This window comes from Desmodus rotundus, chromosome 12 (genome assembly GCF_022682495.2).
Source record: "Desmodus rotundus isolate HL8 chromosome 12, HLdesRot8A.1, whole genome shotgun sequence".
Lineage (NCBI taxonomy): Eukaryota > Metazoa > Chordata > Mammalia > Chiroptera > Phyllostomidae > Desmodus > Desmodus rotundus.
In genome coordinates this window covers 22,619,524-22,634,604 of record NC_071398.1, presented here as the reverse complement: position 1 = coordinate 22,634,604, position 15,081 = coordinate 22,619,524, and the positions used below count along the sequence as shown (strand labels likewise).

The 15,081-nt window shown below is 42.1% G+C and overlaps 1 protein-coding gene across 3 annotated transcripts in view; it reads right to left on the bottom strand.

The window, feature by feature from the left end:
* Positions 1-15,081, bottom strand: part of WWOX (WW domain containing oxidoreductase) — an 897,629-nt gene that overhangs the window by 836,703 nt on the left and 45,845 nt on the right. For all 3 annotated transcript variants that reach the window (XM_053915333.1, XM_053915335.1, XM_053915334.2), the window contains exon 5: positions 10,095-10,201. In XM_053915333.1, the coding sequence (XP_053771308.1) occupies positions 10,095-10,201 (107 nt within the window). The remainder of the gene's footprint in view (positions 1-10,094; positions 10,202-15,081) is intronic.

The following is a 15,081-nucleotide window of genomic DNA, read 5'->3' as shown; positions in this document are numbered from 1 at the left end:
GGACAGAGGGTGCAAAGAAATGAGAGGGCCAGCCTCACCACCACCTTTTAGTAATCTGATGTCTTCAATAACATTGGAGCCATTATTCAGGGAATTCGAGAGATGTATTAGTTGGGTTCTGATGAGAAGGTGGCCCAGTGGAACATTGTGGGTAGAACCATGGCAGGTGGGTAGAAGACACTTAGAGGAAGATTCTGACTTCAGTACAAGGGAGGATTTTCTAATTAAGAAGTGTGGGATGCCTTGGGAGGGAGGGGCCTACCCACCACTGGAAGAGTTTAAGCCAAAGTCAGATGATTTCTGTCCAGGGACAGATTTCAGTATCTCCAAAATCTAGCTGCATCTGCTGCCAGTTGACTAAGGGACAGGGACTGGCTCCAGGTGAGTCTCCCGGAGACACAGAGTTGGTTCTGCCAGCTCCCCATCTCTCCTGCACTAACCTAGCCTCTGCGGAAGACCAGCCAGCTCTGTACCAGGGCAAGGACACAGGGGACAGAGACAGCACTTCTCTGCCCCGTAGCAATGGGAGAAGTCCCCTGATCCCTACCTCAGCTCATCTCAGTATTAACTGACACACTGAAGGGAAGATGAAAAGAGGCTTGGCTACTTCCTAGTACTCTGATCATTTGAAGGAGAAGAAGAAGGATGAGGAGGAGGGGCGAGAGGAAGAAGTAGAGGAAGATGGTGAGGGAAAAGAAGGGGGAGCAGGAGGAAGAAGAGGAGGAAGCATTTTCCAGGAAGATTTCTGAGAGCCTACCTCATGGACCTGTGCTGAACAACTCAGCCTTCCCTGAAGTGCCATTTCCTGAGTCTTTACTACAGGTCAGCCTCTGTACAAAGGAGCCTACGCATTACTTCACTTCGCCCTTGCCATGACCCTGAGAGCCATTATTAACACCATTCTGCAGATAAAGAAACCGAGGTTTAAAGAGATGCCCACAGATGCCCAGGGATCACATGTTGGAATCAGAGCTCAATCCCAGGTCTGTATGACTCCAAAGCTTGTGCTACTTCAACACCGCTGGGCTGCCTTCCTATAAATTACAAAACAGTCTATTTTCAACATAAGCTCAAAATAAACCTTAACCGACTGCAGTGTGTGTTGGCCTGTTCTGAGACAGGCTGCCTTGTCTATAGCTGTATCTCTAGTTGCCCCATGTACGAGGTTTTATTGGCACAAACAGTGTTTCTCCTCTGTTTAATCTAACACCTGCTACATGTGAGATTCTCTGTAAATGCACCATAATAAATATGAAAAACAGCCTCTAGCATATTTTTCCCTTTTAAATAACAGAGCCTAAATGCCTAGTGGCCAGAAGCAGGTCTTTCAGCCATTGGCTGAATAGCATCTGAAGATGAAATCCGTCTCTTCAAACTATGTCAAAATTGCTTAATAAGAACTCAGGGGACCCCACAGTAATGAAAGGATGGATCTGCCTTGGATTGCGCATGATTGGGAGTGATGGTTTGCAGCCAGCCACCTAGGCTTGACTTTGACTCTCTCAAACTCTGCGGTTAATCACAACCCTCGTTATACAAAGCTTACAATGAATATAAAGTTTGAAAGGTACTGTTCAAAACTGAGAACGGTGGCCAGAATTTTTTTAAAAAGTGAACACACAAAGACAGTGATCAAAGGACAATGAATAACACTCAAGATTAGGTCAAGGCAAAATTTTCACGATGAGAAATAAAATGGAAAACTTAGAGAGCAAGTACTAAGCACACGTTTTAGGCATTCTGGAGACAGAGAAAACTCAGAATATTTTAGCAACCAATTATGTCTATGAGGAGGATGAATAATTTATCTGATAAAGAATCTTTCCTGGGCCTGTGACAAGAAAGGTCAAAGAGCCAACCGAAGTAGAGCAGTAAGTACCCTGCGCACCACTTGAAATGGAAGTCTGGGGAGGACGGAGCTTCCTTTGGTGAGTTTCATCAGCTCTATCAGGTTACAAAAAGTCACCCGGAAGCTCTCTTTCCTAGGGAACCACAGGTATCCTCACATCATGAACAGAGAACCACGCACGCATAAACATGTGAACCTCTCCAAACAGAACACTGGGATAAGTCTATGAAAACGAGAGGTCAGTCTTCTGACCACACAGGCCAGGAATTTTGGATTGAGTAACAAGATGGCTTTGGGGTTGGAAAAATATGGCTTCATATGCTGAATCTACCACATAGCTGTCAGCTGTGTGAGCTCAGGCAAGCCTCTTCCCTTCTTCTAGCTTCCAATGCTTTATATGCAAAATGGGTTTAACAAACACATAACATAAATATTTCACTGCTAAATACTCAGCACAGTACCTAGTACAGAGACAACTATGAATACCCAACCCCCACCCTCAGGGGACCATAAAAACATGACACTTTGCAAACAAAAATGTCCTGAGGGAGAACTCGAAGTGTGTCTTTACCTTTGTCTGTATGTATATGTGCTTATTGATTTAAGCAAGTGGTTTATACAGCTCTTGCTGGCTCACAGACTTGTTGGTACCATACTTTATTTATTGAAAATCCAATACTATACATAAAAACAATTTTTAAAGCAAAGAAATGAGGAACAGATCTGGTAGCTGATTTAGGATGAACTTTTCCCAATAATCTGTAACTATTAATAATATTAATAGTTTTTATATTTTTATTTAGCTGAAGATCATTGAAAACAATGGGATGGGCCCTCTAACTTGTGATGCTTTGAATAGTGATCATCTTTGCCAAGACAGGTCTCCAGCTCAGACAGACCTGAGGCTTGTAAGGTACCCACAACACGTGCTGCACGACTCTTCCAACACACGCACACATCACGTAAAAGAAGGTATCTCCACTTTGGACTTTGATCTAGAACGGCAAATTATGGGATCTAAGCTCTTATTATCAAAGGAGATTGGGGGAAATTCCTGCAAAAGTCAAAGCTATACCATCGTAAAGTCACTGAGTGGATTTGAGGGAGCCTAAAATTAGCTGGATTTCACCAGTTGTTCCAGAAGTGCAAACAATTCATTACTCAACATCCTGGCCCATCACCCCTTAGCACCATGTCATGAAAACACGGGGCATTTATACTTATGAAAAGCATAGCAAGATGTCAAAACCACAAGCCTAATACAGTGGTTGGTACCTAAGTATTCCATAGCTGAAAATAATATTAAAATCATTATTCCCAATGTTAAATGAAGCTGCAATATGACATAATACTGTCAGCTTTCCACATGCCTTCACTCCAACAAGACAAATAAACCCGGTATCAACCGTATTGACAACTAGAATAATTGCAACGCTTCAGTCTCTCCAGCATCACACTATGTGACTACAATCAACAGAGTATGTGCTCTCCCTAACACACGTACATTCCATTACCTCCGGCTAATAAATCTTTTCTTTTTCCCCCTCATCTCCCTGCTTTCTCAATAACCATTTTGATAGAAACCGTTGCTTGCTGTTCCTGATGACTGATCCCTTAATCATCTTCCTTAAATATATGCAAAGTGTATTTCTTTGTAAATACAAAAGAAAAAGCAATCACATAAATAATTAAGATGGCTTTTCAAATGACAGTTGAGTGCTAATATGAGCTCCACTGGAAAATACTAATCAACAAACTAAATACACATCTATTAAAATGTAGGAGTCCAGACAGATGAAGACAGAAAAATAATTCATCGTGATTCCATTGGAAGCATGCTGATGACCATCCTCCCTGCAGCTCTTCTTTCAACTTCTTGGAGAGTAAGAAAAGTAAGCATCTCTCTCGTATGTAAATAAGAATTATTATTATTATTATTGTTATTGTTATTAATAGCAGCAGCTAACATTTAATTAAACACTTAATCTATTCCCCACAATGTATTAAATACATGTACAGTCAATGCATTGAGTACCCAGAGTCACCTATATCTCTGGCATAGATACTAGCATTTGGATTTTACAGATGAAGTAACCAAGATTTAGAGAAGAAACTTGCCCAAGGTCCTAGCTCGATCTGCTTCTAATCTTTGCCATTACAATGCAGCACATTTTATAGCACTTGTTATCAAGTGAAGAGGATTTGCCCACCACAAGGGACATCTGCTCCCTACAGGGAACATCTGTCCAGGAGGCATCTTGAAGACCACCCAGCCTGCCTTCTCCACGGCTCTTGGAACTCTCAGTTAGGAACCCATGAGAAAACAGGAACAGCTGAATCTCTGTTGCACAGCCCTGGCCTAAGGTATGTCATCCTAGCCAGTCTCTAGGATGACTTGAAGTCTGGGCCAAATAAAAAGAGAGGTCCAAAAAGACTGGGCTCTGAGTCTTTCTCAGGGACCAAACCTTCCCACAAAACTCAACATACTTGGATCACTTTTCCCTGATGATAGAAGGATGTCCGACGTGCATTCCATGGTATCAGTAGTGGGTCTCATAATAATTCCAAGGAAGGGCCATCAGCCCCTCTTGCCATAGCAGCCCACTTCCACCAAAGTCATTGGTCATCTCAGTTCCCAGGCGATGCTAGAGCTCTCAGAACAGTCACGGGGCCCCACATTTCACACATGGGCGACCACATCGGTGAGCTCTCTTATACTTCCTGTCTCACTCTTCACATGATAAGCAGATGTAGTAAGGGCCTGGCACAAGTGAGGCAGGCTGGACACTCAAAAGAATCCCTCCCCCTCGTTTGGTGCCTCCTCCACCACAGCTCTTTCCTCCTCCATGCAACTGGTAGGTAGGTGGGGGACCTCAGGCCCATCTGCTCTGGCTCTATCCAACCTCATTCCTTCCCAGGACCAGAAGTTTTAGCCCCCCAGGCTTTAGGAATCTAAAATTTAGACTGTAACAAGGCAACAGGAAGGAGGAAATGAAAGCCCCACTTAGGCCTTTCAAGAACCCTATGTTCGGATGTGTGGGTTTTGCTGTGACTGTTTATAAAGTGCGTTTTTATACCTTATCAGCTATTGTTCTTTCTATACAATGCCCCTCAGAAAGTGTGGAGAGTGGGACACGCCAGACATCATTAAAACAACAAAACCCCATTCCAATAAATACTAATTGAGTGAAGGGCAGTAAGAACCACAGAACTTCAGGGATTCCACCACACCTATCAGTGCCCCAGACTTGCAGAGTTCACTGATATCCTCACATAGAGACAGTGGTGCTCAGTGCAAGAGAATCCACTCCGCCCTGAAAATGGGAAGATAAACTGTGAATTTCCTACTCAGCCAGCCTTATGGGCTCCTTGGAATAATGAGAAAAATATCAAGTACTTGCCTTAGAGGCACTCTGTAATCCACTTAAGGACGGGAATGAGGATCCTCATTCTCACATCCTCACATGGTGGACTACTTAACAGCATAGGCAGGAACCCCATTTCCAGGGACGCTTCACTGAAATGTGACTGGGGGCTGATGGACCCATCCTCCCTCCTTTTTTAATTATGGCCAGTGGATTGGCCTTTTAAGAGGGTGGTTTACTTCTGTAGTGCCCATCCGTGTTATCCAGTCTTAACTGTTTTCAATTCTTCTCTTATTTGTAACTTTGGAGCATCCAAAACATCTCAGCAGGAGGACATTTTCCCACAAAATCATTATTAGTAGCAGTAATTATATATAGGCTCTTAATATAATTCCATATGAAATGTGTTTCCATTTCAGTTACATTTTACTAAATAGCTGGATTGGCCAAAAAAGTGGCTTGAGAACTCTATATAAAGGATATTTTCAAATGTAAAGGAAATTCTTGGGACAAGAAGGTAGGTCAGAGTGAGTAGCTTTACCTGAGAAATAGAATTAAGCCTGAACTTAACCACTCAAATAGCACCTAACACAGGGGTGTCAAATTCATTTTCACTGGTGGCCACATCAGCCTCACGGTTACCTTCAAAGGGCTGAATGTAATTTTAGTACTGTATAAATGTAACTACTCCTTAACTAGGGGCAAGGAGCTCGGTGCTGCCGCCGGTAGAAACAAGGTGCTGGGCCAGATAAAACAAGGTGGAGGGCCGGATTTGGCCTGTGCACCTGTGTTTGCCACCTGTGACCTAACAAGTTTGAAAGCAAAGCTTGAAAGGTCGTGAATATGTTTGATGCTGGCTGTGGCAGAAAGCCAGGCTGTGGGGTAGAGTAAGGGGACTTTGGGTTTGGAGGACAGATGGATGTGCCAGGAGCTGTGTTCCCCAAAGTGTGACTCTGGGCAAGTCTCGTCACCCTTGTGAGCCCCACATCGGCTCTTCTGCAAAATGGAGAAAACCAGGCTTTTGCATCCTCCTGAATAAGGACATAAAGGGCCTTGCCCAGGACACAGCACATGACAGAGACACAACAGAGGGTGGGGCAAGAGTAGGCTTACAGTTGTGCCTAAGGAAAATGAATAAACTCTGTGTTTTACATACTTACAACTGTAAACCTACTTTGCCCCACCCTGTAAATGGTGGTCCTTGGATGCCCCAAGGAGGGTGTAAGAGTAACATTCCACTGGCTTGGAGGCAGACGTGAGTATTCTGGAACAGAGCAATTCTGGGACTGCGAAGCAAGTCAGGAAGAGAGAGGCTAGGCAAGGAAGAACGAGTTGGGGAAGGAAGCATGAGCTCTACCTCCTGAGCTGAGCTGAGATTGCCCACAGAGCCTCGGCACGTGCAAGCCAACAATGAACAGCCTAAAGACTTCTGAATGAGTTTTGCTGCAACAAAATCTTTGGATCATTTTGAGAATCTCCTGGGAGGTACCAATATGTTGCAGTACCTTCTCAGTTCTGATACTGTTATAGGATTCATCCCCGATACAGTGCAAACACACTCAAGCTGGCTAGAAGCTGGGAAAACTGAAGTAGATCACATTGACCTTGAGAAACACAAAAAGGTGGTACTAAATGATGTGACAGATGAAATCCCTTTGCAGAAATGAGGTAAGGAAGGGCCTGAGGGAAACTGGATCAGCTCATATTGAGGGTGGGGATGTGTGGGGAGGGCCGGAAACCCCAGCTCAAGATATAGATTGCCAAGGGAAGTTCTCCCACACTCAGCACTGTGTTAATAGTGCAACGACATGCAATGGCAATGACAGCTTTTGGTGCTGACTTTGACCTTCTGTACCACAACCCAGGGGAATGGGGAACACAGTACAATGGGATTCACAGAGAACAAGCGAACAGATGAGAGAGATGGTAAAAGGATTGAGTTTCTTCCATCTACAACCTATAAAATTTGCTATAATGTTTGAAATGCATGTGAGTACTAATTTTGTTTTTGTTCCCATTTTTTTTGCTTACATGCTCGACAATGACATTTTGGGGCAATTATTTTCCTGGGAGTGCTGTTTGCTGGTCAACCTCGAGTTACTGTAGGTAGAGTGAAACTCTACAATGATAAACCCTGTCATCTGAAACTGGTTCCCAGGTACCCAGTTATGGCTTAGAATGCAAGAAAGAAAACTAAATGGTGGGTCTTTGGGATCGTCCCATTCAACCTTTTTCATTAGAGACAAGAAAACTGAGGCACCAAATAGATTGAAAGATTTCCCAAAGTCCCATAGTTGGTTAGCGCAAATCCAGGAATTTCTGCCTCTAGGCATCAAACAATAGTTATAATGGGATAAATCCAGAGGACTCTGTGCTCATATACAAGGAAAAAGGAAGACAACGTTTAGAATGCATAAATAATTGTGCTTTAGCAGTATCTTCCAAGATTAGTTTAAACATTAATATTATTGGGTAATATGGTTATTACAGTATCACTAGGGCCACTGGAATTTGATTTTTCTACTTTAAATATAACATCAATGGGCAAAATTTTACAAGTTTGACCCTCTTTGGTGCTGGGTGCTCCCCTGCACTGACAGTGTGGACAGACACCAGCCAACCACACTGGGTGGCCACCTGGGAAACTGCTACCAAACCTGAAAAGCGTCTGCCTCTGAGTCAATGAGCCCACGGCCGAGGCTCTGCCCTGTGTGTGTCCTTGCAAAACTATGTATCGAGAGTGCTCACTGCACCATATTTGAGGCCCAATTTTGAATGAAAATGCAAGAGAACCTGAACTTGCAGACAGTACCACTTGGAATAGCAAAACAATGAAAACAACCCAAACGCCCTCCAAAAAGGGGGACTGGTTAAACACTTACAGCACAAGCACACTATGAACCATTGTACAGCAGTTAAAAGCAATGGGGTAGATCTCTATGAGGAAGATAAGAGCTGGAGTATTGAGTTAAAAAAGTCAAAGTACATTTTGTGTGTATTTTTGCGAGTATATACAAACTTCTTCTGGAAGAATACACAAGAAAGATTAATAATACTTACCTTCCAAGAGAAGGACTGAGAGGGACTTTCACTTTTTATTTAATACCTTCCCATTTTGTATGAAGATACAAACCGTAAGTTATATATTACCATTTTTTCTCTTTATACAATTCTAAAAATTACTACTACACCACCTAGTAGAGGCTATTACTTTTTTAACTTGGGAGTTAGAAAGATACTAAGATAATTGGGAAAAAATGGACCCTGTTTTATATTCTCAATTTAACCCCAAATAATGAATCCAATGAGATTAAGGCACAGGCTCATTTCAAATATAATGAATTTTAAATTCTGCTTGAAAAAGCAGAAACAAATCTTCCTTTTCTTGACTTTAAAATTTCAGTCCAGAACCCCAGACATACTCTTCCACAAGCCATGGTCTATTTCTTCACATGGCGAGAAATCTCCCATGGTGCCCAGAAAATGAAGGCAGTCTTGGCAAGGATGCTCCAACCCCTTTCACGCTCTGCTCCCAGGCCAATGGCTGTCCTCTCCGCCCCCACCTTCTCCCTCCCATTCCTCTGCTTGGTGTGACCTTCCCCTTCTCCCACCTGTTCCCTAGTCTTTCTTGAGATCTCAGCTCAATTAACTCTTCTTTGGGGACATTGATGCCCCCCACCTCCCTGGCATTAGTCTCCCTTTTGGAGCACTACATACTTCAGAGTACCCATTACGTCAGGTTTCCACTGAGGTTATTTCTTTGATTAAATCTGTCTTCCACTGTAAGCTGGAAAGTTCTACAACAACTGTGGGAACATCTGTTTTTCCTTAACAGTAGGCCCCAGTACCTGTGACAGTGGTGCCCCTCATGAAAATGTAAATAAATGACAATTGAATAAATGGATGCAGTCTACACGTCATGCCAAAGCCCAGTGATGATGTTAAAAAATGCATCAGACTGTGTCACGCTTGGCTCAGACGCTCTGACGTCTTCCACACCATGGTCTCTGAGGCCCCATGTGACACCCCTAGTGCCTCTCTACAACCTCTTCCCCTTCCACTTGGCTCCAACCACAGTAGCCCCCCCTACAGAGCCTTGAGTCCTCCAGGCATGGTCCTACCCTCTTGTGCCTTTGCACATGCTGCTCCCATTGCTTAAAAACTCTCTCCCCTGACACTGGCACAGCTTCCTTCTTCACTTCATCCAGGTCTCCCATCAAGTGTCACAGCTTTAGAGGGGTCTCTGCCGACCACCCAATCTGAAGGAGTCTGCACTATCCCACCTAACCCCTCACATTCCCTTGTTGTCTTTCACTGTACTTCTAACAACCTGACATTATGGAAAATATGAAAAGCAATTATCCTGTCATGGTCTAGAAGGTATAGGGATTTTGTTTTTGGTTTTTTTGGTGCTCTGTCCTTAGCCCCAAGAGCACTGCAAGCCCTCGATGAACATTTGTGCACAGACATATCAATACCAACACTGGCACAGAGAGAAAAACGCAAAAAGGACAGACCAGGGGCAGGATTAAAGTCTGCTCCTTTCTAACCCTAACACCATAAGCCTAACAACCATAGTTGGATTCAGGGGCGTTAACCACATTTTATTTTTCTTAATAAATGAGCTAGATGAGTGAACATTCTCAAACCGCTGACTAACAAAGCAGAGGACATTGACAGTGAACCTTAAACAAATGTGTGGACAATAACAGGCTTCCTTGTCCTTTTCATTCATTAAGTAAACAAAGTGGATATGACTTTAAAAATAAAGAAAACATTATTCTAAGAACAATAAACTTTGTGCACTCTACTAAAACTTCCATGTGTTTATCCCAGCGTGTGTATGTGACAATTAAAAAAAGAGTCAAGTGCTTGCTTACCCATTCTCCTAAAATGTGTGACACGGCTTCATTGGCTCTCGTCATGTTCCTACAGGCCAGAATCACGTGAGCACCGTGGAGGGCAAAAGACTTGGCAGTCTCAAAGCCTATGGTTTAAAGGAAAGTCACCATTAGCAGACACGAGCACAAAACACTGAGTCATGATGCATGGCCTGTAGTGAGCGCTGCATGCTTTGCCCTGGGGGTTCCCAACCAGAGGTACTTTTACCCTAGGAACAGTTGCAAAAGTCTAGAGACATTTTCAGCGGCTACCATTGGGGATAGGATGCTATAGGTATCCAGTGGATAAAGGCCAGGGATACTACAAAATATCCCACAATGCAAAGCACAGCCCACACAACCAACAGTCATCTGGCCAAAAACATCAACTGTGCTGAGGCTGAGAGAACCTTCCCCAGAAACAGAGTGATTTCAGAGGTGAAGGCCAAGCCATACTCTTATGTTATCTGTGAAGTAGATAATAAGGCGCTATACTTAACCCGAAACCCAAATATATCTGGAATTACATTAAATATAAGTAGACTAAAAACTGCAATCAAAATATATGTAGCATATATACACGCACATATATAACTAAGCAAAAGAGGTTGTGCTACGCCACTCAGCCAATAACAGCCACATTTGGAAGCTAGGTTGACAGTCCAGGATGCAACCAGTTGTGTCAAAGAAAAAAAAAAAAAGCAATCAAAAGACAGGTTGTCAGACTAGATAAAATACACATACACTATGCTCCTTACAAAAGTGTGTGTGTTATGTTTTGTATACTTAAACATAACAATAAGAAAGTTCAAAGTAAAAGAATGAGAAAGAATGAACCATGTAAACATGAAACAAAAAAAGTCATGTGAGAGAAAAAGCTGAATGTTTCATAACACTAACCCCAAACCCAATCCACCAGGAATATGTGACAATTCTAAATTTGTATGCACCTAACGGTGTGTGTATGTCAAAAATTGACAGAATTAAGAGGAGAAAATAGATAAAATGCATAATCAGAATGATGGATTTTTAACATCGATAATATAAAATAAGCTATTAGTAAATATACAGGAGATTTGAACCTACACAATTGATAAACTGGAAATAACTAAATATGCTAAACACTGAACACAACAGCAAAATGTACATTCAAGTACTTAAAGAATATTCACCAAAATTGACCATGTGCATGGCCAAAAGCAAGTCTCAACAGACTTCAAAAGATTAACACTGGAAAGTATGCCTTTGGACCAAAATGGAATAAAATTATAAATCAATAACAAGATCCTAGAAAATTCCCCTAACTGAAAACTAAGTAATACATTAACTAAATAAGAAATTATGACTCAAAAAACTGCAATGAAAATTAGAAAATATTTTAAAATGAAAGATTACAAAAATTTTGCATATCAAAACTTATGGGACACAGCTAAAACTGTGAATAAAGGACAATCTATAGCCTTACATACATATATTAAAACAGAAGATGAGCTAAGTGTCCATTAATTAAGAAAATCTTTAAAGCAGATAATGAAACCTAAAGAAAATAGAAGGAAGGTACTAAAAATAAAAGGAAACACTAATAAAGATAAAGCAATCATAAAATACAGAGAAACCAAGAAGCCAAAAGTCATTTCCTTGAAAAGAAATTGGTAAAGGGCTAGCAAGACTTACAGAGGGAGAGCGTAGAGGTGCACATACCGGCTCACAGAAAGCACACCAACAGCCAACATCCGGGATGGATAAAGGGGCATCACTACAGATCCTATAAACCCGAGAGAGATCTTAAGAAGATATGGTGATCGAGTTTATGCCAATAAATTTAAGATATAGGTGAAAAATTGTCTGCCATGAAACCAGTCCCTGGTGCCAAAAGGTTGGGGACCACTGTTATAGAGTACACTGAGAACACAAAGAAATCAATTTTACTAGAAAAGGCAGCAATGCAACTCACCTGAAGTCACGTCAAATGACCATAAATTGTTTCTAAAATAATATTAATATGCGTGAAAAATCAGAGCATCTTGCTGAGATCGCCACGTGAGTCTACCGAAGTTCATCCCTTCCTGTCCCTTCCATATACCTAATCTCGTGGAGGCCAGTCTATTTATATAAACTCGTTCTCAAGGGAAGCCAGCACAGCATAGAAGATTCAAACTCAGGAGTTTGACACACTTGGGCTGATCCTAGCTCTAGCTATTTATAAGTTATGAGACCCAAGGCTATGCCTTTAACCCATCAGAAACTCAGTTTTCTTTTCTTAAAATAGAAGGATAAGTAATAAACATACACTAAGAGCCTAACATACCATAGTAGGTGGAAAATAAGTGTTACTCCCCAGTTCTCTCCAAAATCCTTGCTGTAAAGTCTTTTACTGCCTCTCTGATTTGTATGACCTACAAAATACACTACAGTCTTTAGCACTAAAAATTAAAATTCTCTCCTAGATCTGCTTCCAAGAGCTGACCGGCTTTAACATCAACCAGAATTTAAAGAAATTAGCTACATGATGCACCATGCCATTTGTCTAAACACTGGAACACACTTGAATTTCATTGTTGAGATAACCTAAGTCATTTGTCAGATGGTGCCAAGTTCCATAGCCCAAGACATTCACTTTCCATTGCCTAAAGATAACCTCCTGTGCTTGAATCTGGTATTAAAATAATGCACACGAGACTTCAAATCTGAATTACTCAACACCTAGGTCTGTTTGCTCCTCTTTGGTGCACGTAGTACAGGGGCTTGAAGCAGTATCTCCGAGCCAGGAGGCAAGAAGACAATAATTGAAATTTACTCACTTAGATCCGTGATGCCAATGTCACTCCTTATCACCAGTGAGCGGAAGGTGCATGTCTACTTCATTTGGGGAAAGAGAGAGAAGGAAAACACCGGGTTTTGCCGCCCCACTGTTCCAAGACCGGATAGGAGCAGGCATGGGACAAAATCTGGCTGGCTGAGGGGCTGCACCAATCAAGCTAATGAAACGCTGACAGCCAAATGGAGGTGACATGAAGTGGCCAAAAACGACTTCACTTGCAATCCCAGGACTTTACACACCCAGATCTTACTGGAAATGATGGACTCTGTGTCCTTATGAAATTTCCAGGTCAGAGCCATCATCAGAAACATTTTTCACCACATTTTCATCAAAGTATAAAAAGACAAAAATGATGTGGCAGAGCGAGGACACATGGTGGACACAACGCTTAGTCATTTGCTTGCAGCCACATCTCTAACGGACTGAAAGGGCAGTGACACGGGGCGGGGCCAGGCAGGGCTTTGTTTACCTAGTTGACCAGGTTAACTGAACGCCTTAGATCTTTGCCTTTTTCATCTCTCTATCCCAAGGGACTCCCGTTCAGTAGCATTCAACAAATATCTGCCAAAAGAATGAATGGTTCTTATAGGTTGTTAATAAGCTACAATTCCGGACTATATTAAAACAATCCAAATTATTGCCAACAATTCTGATGACCCTCTAACTTCCTTCCTAATGAATCAATATTAAAATCCGGCAAAGATACCTCACTGCCATTTTGAATGACACTACCTAGAAATCTGGGGGGAGAAATCATGGCCTTTTTCTATCAAAATTCATTTTCCCAAACAAGCCTGTTAAGTCATGCTACCTCTCTTGACAAAATAACCTCTGGCAAAGAACTTTTTATTGCCAGAAAGAACAGACCTGACGTGATGGCAGCTGCAGGCTGCAGCCTCAAGTCTGCACGCGGTCTCCTTTAGATAATTCCTGACTGGCTGAGGTTATGGTTGAGCCACCTGTCCCCGTGCTCTGGGAAATTACACTGCGGGTCTCCCATCTTCCTTTATCTAAGCAATGCCTTACATGTGGCTAGTCTACTCTTAAAAGCTGCTGCTACAGACAACTCCATTTCCTCATGCTTTAAAATTGCCGTTGGAGAAGAAACACAACATGGATATTTCAAAAGATGATGGCTTACCAGGAAGGACCATAACATTTTTATAGTAACCCGTATTTCTAGAGGGTGAACTTTTTAAAAAGTTTAATAATGCTACCTACTGCACAAGTCCCGGACATGCCCAGAATAGCATCCCTCACTCCCGTAATACCACAGCTATGACCGGTTTCATTAGCTAAATGCAGTAATGCTAAGCCAATTCTGCACAGTGCCAACGTTTGTGCAAAATAATGAAGGCAGTGCTTTACTAAATTTAATAACCTGATTCCTCTTATAAAAATTTAACTGTATGACAATGTTTAAATTGAGCCAGCTTAACTGCACAGAGGTGGCAAGAGTGTGTTCAGGAGAATATTTAAAGCTAATAATACAAAGAGAATAAAGAAACACATTTTAAAGCAATGGGCAGCATCAGTTTTTCAACTCTTGTTACATCTGATCCAATCAGGAAAATTAAGTGGCCATGGAGGTTTAATATCTCCCTGTCTTGGGTTTTAGTCTTTGCATACAGATATCAAAGGACCATATAAAGTAAAATATACCCCCCCAAAAAATACTAAGTACCTGCTTCTCTTACACTAGTTTTCATTCTCTAGAATGGTGATCACAGGATAAATCAAGCCCATGGACCTGTTTTGTTTGGTCCACCTGTTGTTTCCCTCCCTCCCTCCCTCTTTCCCTTTTTCCTTCCTTCCTTCCTAAAAGGAATTAGTTGCCAGCATTAAGAAAATCAGGAGGCTTACATATCTGAAAGTAGATGTCCAACTTCTCTGAAAAAGCTTACTGCCGGGGCCCCCAAGTCCACTTGCTGCCACAGACTAGAGATGGGGTTTGTGCTGCCCTGATGGCCACAGTTACCACTCGCGCTGCTGACACAGCTGCCAAGCTACTGCGGGCCTTTGATGCTCAGACGAACAGTCTCTGGAAGATTTCTGCCAGAGACAATGGCTCAGGCCTTGCCACAAAACAGCCTCAATCAAAATGCACACATCCGAACTGTCAGATCTCAAAAAATGTTTCACGCTGACCGGCTTGAGATTTTATTT